General features: G+C 35.0%; 1 protein-coding gene across 2 annotated transcripts; it reads left to right on the top strand.

The window, feature by feature from the left end:
* The first annotated feature begins 4,151 nt into the window (after nucleotides 1-4,151).
* On the top strand, nucleotides 4,152-7,603 carry LOC139891315 (protein indeterminate-domain 12-like). Of its 2 annotated transcripts, XM_071874269.1 has the most exons (4): nucleotides 4,152-4,299; nucleotides 4,454-4,853; nucleotides 5,304-5,703; nucleotides 6,558-7,603. In XM_071874269.1, exons 2-4 carry the CDS (start codon nucleotides 4,643-4,645, stop codon nucleotides 7,423-7,425), a joined length of 1,479 nt encoding a protein of 492 aa, XP_071730370.1. In that variant the 5' UTR covers nucleotides 4,152-4,299; nucleotides 4,454-4,642; the 3' UTR covers nucleotides 7,426-7,603. The 2 variants fall into 2 exon arrangements, with proteins under 2 accessions (XP_071730370.1, XP_071730372.1); XM_071874271.1 differs by having other exon boundaries at nucleotides 4,152-4,853.
* The last annotated feature ends 4,392 nt before the right edge of the window (nucleotides 7,604-11,995 follow it).

The following is an 11,995-nucleotide window of genomic DNA, read 5'->3' as shown; positions in this document are numbered from 1 at the left end:
AAGGTGTTGCTTATTGTTAGGATCCCATGCAACATGTTTAGTAATGGTTAACAAAAATGCTAGTATGTTGGCTCCTCTTAATGGGTTTTTGTCCTATTTCTTAATGGGTCATAATTCCATTAAAATTGGGCTAACTTAAAAGTCCATTAGCTAGAGTAGGGTGGGCTTAAATCCAATAAGGTAGGAAGTCCAATATGACTAACTAGTGTGCATTAGTAAATTACTAAGCGTAATTAAGCAACCAATAAGTCAAGTAATTGTCATTAGAAAATAACAACTAGTTTTACGTAGTCATAATATTTCAATTATGACAAAAGTTAAACGTGTACCAAAATACATAGCTCGTTCTAAACGTCAAGTGACACTAATGGTCATAAAAGAATTCGAGGATCAAAGTAAGTAACTACGTACTTAATAACACGTTCTAAAATATAAACGAAAGTAATCAACATGAAATAAGATCCCAGAATATAATCAAACACAGTACGCAGTTTCATAAAAGTATTGAGCACAAAAAAATATAAGTCGAAAAAGTCGGGTCGTTACATTACCCACCTGTTAAAGAAAATTTCGTCTCGAAATTTTGAGGAGGGACCAACAACGGTATCGAATTTAAAGAAGAAGGAGCGTATCGAAGTTCCGAGAGACTTGTGGGCTCAGAAGTGAGCTATTTACCTTGAAAGGTACTTGGGCGTATAAAAGTAAGAATAGGTATATGCCATTAATTAAGTCCCTTGACCTTAAGATCAACAAGTTGATTTCGTTTCTTGTTAACATGAATAAGTCATCTGAATATATACCCACAAAAGGAAAGATGATGTTTTTAGCCTTACAGGCATCTTCAGTAAGCTGGATGCATGAAATGCATCATGGATGTTACCAAATCATCTAAAACATTGAGCGCTTATGTCGCAATACAAAGCTGACAGGTAGAATGGAAAACATGGTGATCACAACCATGCGGTTTGATGTCTGGATAGTTTTAGCCACGGATTTTACTAACCCCTTGTTTGTTAAATATTCTCGATATTTGAGGAGGATATATAAAAGAAAATTTAGGCGCTTAATATTTTAAGAGAGTATCAACTCTGAATGGTTCAACACTAAATGCTGAACTATTCAGCATCATATGTCATTCATAGGTCAGAAATAAACGCGCTAAATCTTGCATGGTTCAGCATCAGCACTGAACGCTGAACCATTTAATTAAGAGGTAAACTAACACACCATTAGTACCAATTCTCTCTCTAAATCAAGGCAGTAAGAGACTATTAATTGAGTGTTATATTGTTATTAGACCATGAATAATGGGGCGTTCCTCTCCGTACCCGCCCTGAGTTGGCACTACAAACGCTCAAAGACGCCTATAGTGGGACGTTTAGGGGAAAAAAACATATATGAGATGTTTGTCATCGAATGTCCGAGCTCGTTTGAGGCATTTTTCATTATTTAATATTTTTCTTACTTTTTTAACAACTTCTTACCCTAACTTCCTGTTAAATGTTACCACATCACTTAAAATCTTCAACAATCTTCCCCTACAACATTCTCCATTACAAACAACCTTCCCCAACAACATTCTCCATTACAGCTCTCCTTTCTCCATCATTACCATATCAGCGACATAACCTCAAAAAACCCCTCATTTGACGTCAGCACCACCGTGTGTGTTCTCATTTACAACTACGTTTTAATAATAACTACGTTTTAATACTTTATTATATAAATAATTTCAATTAAAATTAATATATGATGGAGTGTCAAATAAAATTTAACCCATAAGGTCATAATTTAATATATGTTGGTCTAGGTGGTAAATATTTGTCTATCTAGTATTAATATATGTGTGTGTGTGTGTGTGTGTGAACGGCGATGTCGATAATATCGAATGCTCTCATTTGTCATCCACACACGCGTTAAGAGGAAACTCAATTCGCGATGATGTTGGCAGTACCATCAAAAGTTTTCAAACCCCTAATAGAACTTCTCAAACTGCATTGATGTTGACAGTATTATCAAATGTTGAAAACCATCTGCTTGGAGTGAGAATCGAACTTGGGTTGAGAGTACCCAAGTTAGATCTCACCCTCATACCACTCAAGCCAAGTTTCAGTGGAATATATATATATATATATATATATATATATATATATATATATATATATATATATATATATATATATATATATATATATATATATATATATATATATATATATAGTAGAGAGATCAAATGAGAACTTTTTTTGATTGAGTACCGTGAGAACCACATAGTCGAGCAAAAAAATTTGGCGGCCGAACAAAAATGGAGTTGGTCGAACAATTTTTCATTTTGATGCTTTAGGCTTGGTTCTACATTTTATGTAGAACAGCATGTAGAACATGCTGTTCTACACTTGTTCTACACCTGTTCTACACCATTTTTTTTTTATCAAATTGAGTTTAGGGTTTAGATTTACGGTTTATATTTAGGGTTTAGATTTTAGAGTTTAGGGTTTAGATTTTAAGGTTTAGGGTTTAGAATGAGTTTTTTACACGAACGGTTTAGAGTTTAGAGTTTAGAGTTTAGAGTTTTGAATTTTGGGCTTACTCCGTAAACCCAAAACCCAAACCAAAAACCATAAACCATAAACTCTAAACCGGGCTAAATAAAAAAAATATTGATTTTTATGTAGAACGTATGAAATTCGAACAAAAATGGTGAAATTCGAACTAATTTGGAGAAATTTGAACTTATTTATGTTCTACAAAATTATAATTATATGAAAATCAGGTCCAATTTGAAATTTTTTTTGAAAATTCGAACATGTTCTACATTTTTCTGTTATACCAGTTGTGTTCTACATTTTCACAACTCGAAAAATTGCTCGACCATGAAGTTTTTGTTCGTCCGTGTTTTGATTTTTGTTCGGCCGCCAAATTTTTTGCTCGAATTTCCTTTTCTTTTGCTCGTCCGCCACTTTTTTACTCGAATTTCAGTGTATTTGGAGTGTATTTAGAGTTTCTAGAGTTCTCACACTAAAAAAGGTCTTACTGGATCCTCTCCATATATATATATATATATATATATATATATATATATATATATATATATATATATATATATATATATATATATACATATAGGGAGAGGATCCAGTAAGACCTTTTTTAATGTGAGAACTCTAGAAACTCAAAATACACACATAATAGCACTTAATAATTTAAGGCCTACTATATATTAATTTCTCATAACGAGTGACTCGTATGGTGATGTCTATAGTATGTTAACAGGGCGAATATATACTTGTTGAATTTTACACAAACTGAACCGTAAGCTAGTAACAAATTTACAAAGCTAGTCAACTTTATAATCATGGTTTGTTTCCATCCAAAAATTGTAATCCTAGCCAAAGTTTTTATTAGTCCATTGTTTAAAGATGAGGGTAAAATGAGTTTTGCTTTAACTCGTAGAATAACAGAATAACTAGGATATTTCGTTGACCGTTTCAAACTCTTTCTTTACAAAGATATTTACTTCAAAAGTGTCAACGTAAATTTATTAATATTTCGTCAAACATAATGATATGATCAACAAAAGTAGTTTACAGTAGTGTTTTCTGCCAATCTTTTAAGTAAATTAATTAAAAAGCTGGTGATCGATGAGAGCTAGCTAGTGATGAAAAGTTAAAAGACGTATATATATATATATATATATATATATATATATATATATATATATATATATATATATATATATATATATATATATATATTTACATATATGTATAAAGGGAAAAACATAGTAGTAATTTCGTGTATAAGAGATTAGTAAATACTCCTAAAAGCAAAATCAATAATGCAAGTGGCCTGGTAATATTATTTCTGCAATTTTACAAGAAAACAAAGAATAGGACAAAGTTTTGTAACGTCAGAAACAAACATTGCACCTCTGCCCTCTTCCTCATGTTGCCTTTTTGGTTCCATTTTTTTGATGGGTTGGAGCTAGGCCCATTTCTATTCATTTTTTTTTTATAAAATAATTTCTGAATAATAATAATAATAATAATAATAATAATAATAATAATAATAATAATAATTCTCATCCACATATCAATATAAGTCTCTCTCATACTCTCTTCCTTCTTCAACTTTTATTTTCTTAATTTTTGTGTTGTACGAATTGAGTTGATTAGTTGTCTTTTGTTTTGGTTTTATATCTTTGTACTCAAGTGTGTGGATTCTTGTGTTGAATATATCATCTTCAAGAGTTAGTTGCCTATTAAACTCTTTTGGAGAACAAGTTTGGATAACTGTCAGGTTTGAGCTTTTTTCACTTTTAATTTTTAGTTACAACTAACTTATTCTATGAATTATTAACCTACCTAGATAATAACTCATGTAAAGGTAAAAAAAAAAAAAAAAAAAAAAGTCTTCTAATCATTTGTTTCTTGTTCTTTTCTTCTTGCTTTAGGGTTTTCTTGTTTTTCAGATCTATGTGTATGACATGGGTTTTTGAAGAAGCAAAAAGTTGATCATCTGTCTGTTATTAGTTACTTAATCTAGCTAGCTAGCTCTAATAGTATCATAATTAAAAACAACACAAAGAACAAATATATAAAAGAATAAGGTAGCTAGATATATATAACAAGTAATAAGAGATATGAAAGGAGGCATCTTTTTAGATGACAATATGTCAAATATAACATCTGCATCAAATGAAGCAATAAGCCTATCTTCATCAAGCAACAGGAATGAAATTGGTACTATGTACCCACCACCACAGATACACCAGTCCTTTGGTTCTGTGCCAATCACTACCAACAACCAAATTCAATCAAACAAGAAAAAGAGGAATCTTCCAGGCAATCCAGGTAAATTTTATTTTATCTACCAAATCTTTTATTAATCAAACTTTCTTTTTTTAACCACTTCTTGTATACACATACTGTAGTATAATATAGGAGTACATACTACACTCTAGCTAGTGCATACATACTATACATACATACCTACATAAATTCATGATTTTTTTTTAGTCAAACTAGCTAGTGATTTTTATCTCGTATTATTATGAGAACTAATGTATTTCACACCATGTTTTTTCAAAACTAGTAAAACGGCGTAGGATAGTAATGAAAAACATTCTGTGAAATGCATTAGATCACATAATATAATTGGAGATGAACTAGCACTAGTTTGGGAAAAAAGTTCCAATCTTTTAAAAAGATTAATTAATAGTAATATGGGTTTCATTTTTCTTGGATTGAATTGATGATATTGTTACAAAAAATGTAAACTTTCTTTATTTGGAATTGAAAAAGATCCGGAAGCTGAGGTGATAGCTTTGTCACCAAAATCACTTATGGCAACAAACAGATTTCTATGTGAGATTTGCAACAAAGGGTTTCAAAGAGACCAAAATCTTCAGTTACATAGAAGAGGACATAACTTACCATGGAAACTTAAGCAAAAATCAAAACTTGAGGTTGTTAAGAAAAAGGTGTATGTGTGCCCAGAACCTAGTTGTGTTCATCATGAGCCATCAAGAGCACTTGGTGATCTTACTGGTATCAAGAAACATTTTTCAAGAAAACATGGTGAGAAAAAATGGAAATGTGACAAGTGTTCAAAGCGTTACGCGGTTCAGTCCGATTGGAAAGCTCATTCCAAAATCTGTGGCACACGAGAATATCGATGCGATTGCGGTACCCTATTTTCAAGGTAATTGCACATTTGCATCACTAAATTAAGACAAAATGTATAGTAGTAGTAACAGTTGAACAAAATAATATATCAAGAGCTTCACAAGTGGAACAGTACACCATAAATAATAAATCAGGTTATACTCTATTATCTATTATATAAGCATGCTTCATTTTAGTTCAATGTTTTTATCATATATACTTTTCATGACATGCAAGAATATGAACAAGTCTCTTGTGTTTAGTCATATCCATATTGCTTACATGTAAATTTATTATTGGGGTGACAAGACTATATGCATGTGAGCTGTCTAGCATAAATTTCATACTAAACATATGGGGAGTGATCCGTACACCACCAGTTTTTAGCCGTACACCACCAAACATGCATTATGATGTTGTACTGTACAACACTGTAAAGCATGTCTGGTTGTGTACGGCTAAAAATTGGTAGTGTACGAATCATCACCCTAAACATATTGTGTTCCAAATTAATTAAAATAGATGTAGATATAAAGGTTAACTATTAATCATAAGTATAATATGATTTGTAACCACTGTTTGGCATGTGAGTAAATGTTTTCACTACCTTAATTATGATATGATTATTTCGTTTATGCTCGGTTTAAGTTAGCTAGTTTTTTAAGTTGGTTTAAATTGTTTACCCTTTTCGATCTTAGTAATCGCTAATTTTAGGCAGAAAAAAAAGAAAAATAAAAAATTTATGTAAACATTATTAGTTGACTACTACCTTTTACACATAAAACTACACTAAAGTTAACATTGTGATGGTTTTTTTGCACATCAAAAGGTGTCATGATTATTTAGAATGTTCACTATTATATTAATCTTTTTGCTTTATTTTTACTTTAGGAGGGACAGCTTCATCACTCATAGAGCCTTTTGTGATGCATTAGCAGAAGAAACAGGAAGATCTTCATCGTCATCTTTAAACCATCTTCCGCTACATTTACCGATCAATTTCCCGCTCAAAACCGAACCACAACATCTCTTCCAACACCCACAACTTAGCTTCAACATTGGGTCAAGTAGTCCACATCATAATCATCAATTACCATCATGGTTAGACCATCATCATAATCAACAAAAACAACAAAACCCTAACCCTAATTATAGTACTACTCATCTTCCTTCACCTAATTCTTCTCTCATGTCTGCAACTGCTTTGCTACAAAAAGCAGCTCAAATGGGTGCAACCATGAGCAACTCTGAACCTTTAAATGGGTCCCACCAGAACCTTCAGCATGATCACATGTGTGCACCTTCACTGTCATCTCTTCATAACCATCACAATCCATCTGCCCTAGTCAATTTGTCATCAAGTGATCATAATAATCCTCATGTGATGTTAGAAACAAGCAGTGGTAATTTTGGTAATATGACCACTACTTGCATGGACCATCTACTTCAACAACCACATTCTTTAACTTCTACCAATGTGGGGTCCACCAACATTCAAGAAATCTTCAATGACATGCTAAATTCATCAAAGAAAGATCACAATGGGTACCAACAACAACTTTTTTCACCTTCGAACGAATCGATGTTACACAAGCGAAAAGACGGTGGAAACGATGAATTAACGAGAGATTTTTTGGGTCTTAGAGGATTTCCAAATCCTAATGATCATCACCATTTTATGAATATGGCTAATCTTGATGATCACATGGATCAAATGAATCCGAACCACAATCAAAACCAAATTCCATGGCAAGGTTAGCTAGGTAGCTAGTGGTTTGGATATAAAGAGATGAACTATATACACCATATTTATATATATGGTGTGCTCAAAGTTCATTTTCTGTTTCACTTTTGCTTTTAAATTTGTTTTTAGTGATGAACACTGACCCCAATTTTCCATTTTGTTGGTTCTTGATATTGAAGATCCCTGAAAGCTATCAATGCTTCAATGTTTTTTAGTATTACAGTTGTTCATAATGGGCATCTTGAACCACTTTAAAGAAACAAAAAATAATAGACAAAGAAAAGGAAAGAAAACTCTTTATGCTGTAAATTAAAACAAGTACTATCTAGAAATACTATTGCATGCTAGGTTAAAATGAGGCAATAAGCATTTGTTTATATAAATTGTATTACTATAATGCATAACTTAAATCACTCACTATACGTATACTAATTAGAGGATATTATTTTATAGAATGTTCAATTCATAATCTTAACTGATATTTTTGGTAAATAAAAAATTGAAGACTAATCACAAATGATATTTGGGTGGTGCAAAATTATCTGACCTATTTTGACATTACAAAGATTTTGTTTATTTTGACTTATTATGTTATCTCAAATTTAATATTTTGGTGAACGTAAAATATCTGTCAACTTTATAAATATCATGACGTTTTTTACTATATATCAATATTCATTGTACTATATAATTTGTAAATATATATAGTCATACTTATAATTTATTTATTTATTATTATTTATATTTATATTTATATTTATAATAATATATATGAAAAACGATGCTTTATAGTAGCCAACTAGTTGTTTCAATTGTTTCAAGATGCTTTATAGTAGCCAACTAGTTGAACCAAAATAGAAAAAGGGTAGTAGTACTATATCTATGAACCACTTTATTTTGATGGTTTATAGCGAGAAAGACAAGTGTAGGTTTTCTGTAGAACTTTAACACATTGTCCATTTTTGTTGCAACTTTGGTAACAGTCACATGGCAGAATCTTTTATTTTCAAAGGTACAGATAAAAAGTATATTATGATATTAGTAAGACAAACATCTTTTTCCTATAATAACAGTTGTAGTAACTTTTTTAGATTAAGCGTCTTAATTTAATACTAGATTTAAACTGCTATAAACTATTTTAAGTAATGCCTTTTGAATCGATGCAAAAGATATTTTCTGTTGGAGATACTACAGTTTATAGCTACCGTAAAAAATTAATATATCTTCTACAAGCATGAAATATACTCCGTAGATTAATTATGTTACATATTGATTAAGCTAAAAATCGACTCGAGTAGTGGAATAGTTTGGTTAAGACTGAAATCCGAACCTCAAAGATGGTATCCTCGGTTAGATTGGTTGAGATGGAGGAGGTGTTGGCGGTTGATTTTTGCTGAGCCTCTTTGTGATCGTGAATAAAAGGTTAAGCTGAGTGTGGGTGGAATAGTCTCCCAAATGACCCTTCACAAGGTTGTTGGTTGATAACTCAACGATAATATTCGTACATTGCTAATCATTGTTTTGATGATGAAAACTTGCTAAGAGTCGATATACAGGTAACGTTCCGTGAACATAAACCCTACAACTTAGCGCGAGCCATCACTGACCGGTATACCAGTCGATGGTGGGTCTATGTTTAACCACCCCTGTTGAGATCCTCATCTCGCGAGGGGTTATTCACGGTACTCCAGACCGGAGAGTTAAACCCAATTGACCCTTAAATCCCCCTCTATTGATGTCAAGCATGGACCGAACCCGACCTAATTATTCTATGCTTGATCATTTGGCGCCATCCGTGGGACACACAAGTTAAAAGATTTCGATTTGATCTTTTTTCTGTATGTCCGCTAACAACTCGCTTGTTTCTTTTTGATACAGTAACAGGTGTTGAAATGACTAGCAAGCAAGAGTTACCCAAGCCTACACAAGCGCGAGCTACCTCGCCTACAGGATCTAAGCCAGCCATCAAGGGATCAGCGGGAACTTCTGACAGCGCGCCACCAAGGGGCGCCCAGATGCCGCCCCCTGGCGCACCCGCGTCGTCTTTCAAGACCCCGGAAGCGATTAGGCCGATACCATGGGCCTCGAACACCACAAGTACGTGATTCGTACCCATCTACCCCACAACTGAATCCGCGCGCAATAGCCCTAGCCACACTAGCAGTCCTGCTGGTTCACAGGGCGCGCGACCTTCACCTTCGCCCCGAAGGGATGCCTCCCCAACCACCCCAGGATCTAGCGCTACCACCTTTGCGCAGGGAACTTCGTGTGCAGGGAGAGGTGCATCCACAGAGTCGCCGGCTCGAACACGCGAACAACGCACCCAGAGCCAAGCTAATCTGATTTACGCTTTGATGAACGTCGCGCCAGATGATATGGTCATGAGTTTGAGCAACCCGGAAAGGCCGAGCTCATGGTCAAAAACTTGTACGCGGGAATGAAAGGAGTACCGGTCAAACCCTCTTTTGAAACAGCTCCCACTGGAGAAAAGTTTCAGCGCAAATACTGAACCACATCTCAACGCCGCTACCCGTGATACCGATAACGTTGGGATACTATGACGGACTCTCAGACCCTGATGACTTCTTGCAAAAGTACGAAGGAATAGCGCGAAACCAGCGCTGGGCTGACGAGACAAAATGCATGGAGTTCCCACCGCTACTTGAAGGTGTAGCTCGGTAGTGGTTTAACAACCTGCCAGCGCCAGTTATAAGCTGCTACGATGATCTCCGAACGCGCTTCCTGCTTAACTTTCATAACATGCGCGCAACTCGAAGGATGCATGTTGAATGTCATGACATCAAGCATGAGCGAGGGGAATCCTTGGGAACAGTTCATCGACAGGTACTGCCAAGAGGTGGCCAGAATCCCTAACTTTGCTGAATCATTGAAAGTATCCGGTTTCATACACGAAATCTGTCGGGAGCGCCACCTGACGTTGTGGCAGAGGCTTAGGAAGCGTCCTCCAGAGACACTTGCAGAAGCAATAAGAGAAGCGCACGAGCACATGCGCGCTGAAGAAGACACTACCAGATACTGAATTACCGAGGCTCGGGAAATGGTCGGCGCGACGGTTACAACTCGTCAAGGGGTGGGCGCCCGACAGGCGGTTTCGGGAGAAACCAACACGACTCTAGCCCCTACCGCCAACATGGTAACAACCATCACAGCGACAGAAAGCACCAGCGAAACTACCAGGGGAACAACAACAACAACTAGCAACATCATCGGAACAAGGATAGCGACACTAGGGAAAACAAGCAAGCCTTAATCAGAAGCCTCACCGAGAGTTTGAAAGAAATCTATGTGACTGAGCCCATCTCAAAAATGTTCGAAAAACCTGCGCGCATATCTGAGTAGCGCGACGTGATAAGTCCAAGTTCTGCGACTTTCACGATGACTTCGGACATGAAACTAATCGCTGCAAGGCGCTGGTTGATAAGGTGGTCATTTGCCTCAAGCGCGGAGAGTTGAAACATTTGAAACTGGGAAAGGATGAGTCAGGCGGGCATAAGAAGGAAAATGAAGGAGTCGAGAAAGACAAGGTCATCCATGTCTTTTCATGGGAGAAAAGGAAGGAAGTTGAGAAAGAGCCACTGTTTCCGTATGAAACCCTCAAGGCGCACCTCCCACGCGAGCCCATTTACGAAAGGAAATGCGCTCCGCTGGTGGTAGAAGGCTACTTGCCTGAATGTACTCAACACATTGACAAAATTCTCATCGATACTGGCAGCTGTGTCAATGTCATGTTCTTTCACTGTTTCGAGAACCTAGCCTACTGAAATGTCCCATTCATATTGATTATAAACGTTTCATATTAATTGATTTCGTTGCGAGGTATTGACCTCTATATGAGACGTTTTTCAAAGACTGCATTCGATTTTAAAAACACATCATAACCTTTATTTTATCAATAAAGGTTTAAAAGCATGACGTAGATTATCAAATAATGATAATCTAAAATATATCAGTTTTACACGCGACCATTACATAATGGTTTACAATAATATTACACATCGATTTAAATCTCCGAATGCAGTTTTTAAACAATATGTTACAAGCATGCTTGACTCCAATTCTTGTCCGTAAGTTAACATGCAACAGCGGAAGCTCTTAATAATCACTTGAGAATAAACATGCTTAAAACGTCAACAAAAATGTTGGTGAGTTATAGGTTTAACCTATATATCAAATTATATTAATAGACCACAAGATTTCATTTTTCATAATACATACAGGAACACTCATCTGTATAAAAATCATCCATATGAAGAACACCTGGTAACCGACATTAACAAAATACATATAGAATATCCCCAAATATACAGGAACACTCATCTGTATATAAAAATCGAAGTACTAAAGCATCCATAACCTGAATGGGGTCTGTTAGGCCCAATAGATCTGTCTTCAGGATTCACGTCAATTAGTGGCGTTCACTAATTCTTAGGTTATCAAGCAAAAAGGGTGATATTCAAAAAGATAATTCAATCATAGAATGTAATTTTCAAGTACTTGTGTCTATTTTGTAAATCATTTATAAAAACTGCATGTATTCTCATCCCAAAAATATTCGATAGTAAAA

This window comes from Rutidosis leptorrhynchoides, chromosome 2 (genome assembly GCF_046630445.1).
Source record: "Rutidosis leptorrhynchoides isolate AG116_Rl617_1_P2 chromosome 2, CSIRO_AGI_Rlap_v1, whole genome shotgun sequence".
In the NCBI taxonomy this organism is placed as follows: Eukaryota; Viridiplantae; Streptophyta; class Magnoliopsida; order Asterales; family Asteraceae; genus Rutidosis; species Rutidosis leptorrhynchoides.
This window is presented reverse-complemented; position numbering and strand designations above follow the sequence as displayed.

Bases quoted from the DNA above. Each gene is read 5' to 3' on its own strand.
- LOC139891315 (XM_071874269.1), top strand. From the start codon at position 4,643: ATGAAAGGAGGCATCTTTTTAGATGACAATATGTCAAATATAACATCT. The intron at 4,854-5,303 runs GTAAATTTTATT...GAATTGAAAAAG, and splicing joins GAATCTTCCAGGCAATCCAG to ATCCGGAAGCTGAGGTGATA. The intron at 5,704-6,557 runs GTAATTGCACAT...TTTTTACTTTAG, and splicing joins TGCGGTACCCTATTTTCAAG to GAGGGACAGCTTCATCACTC.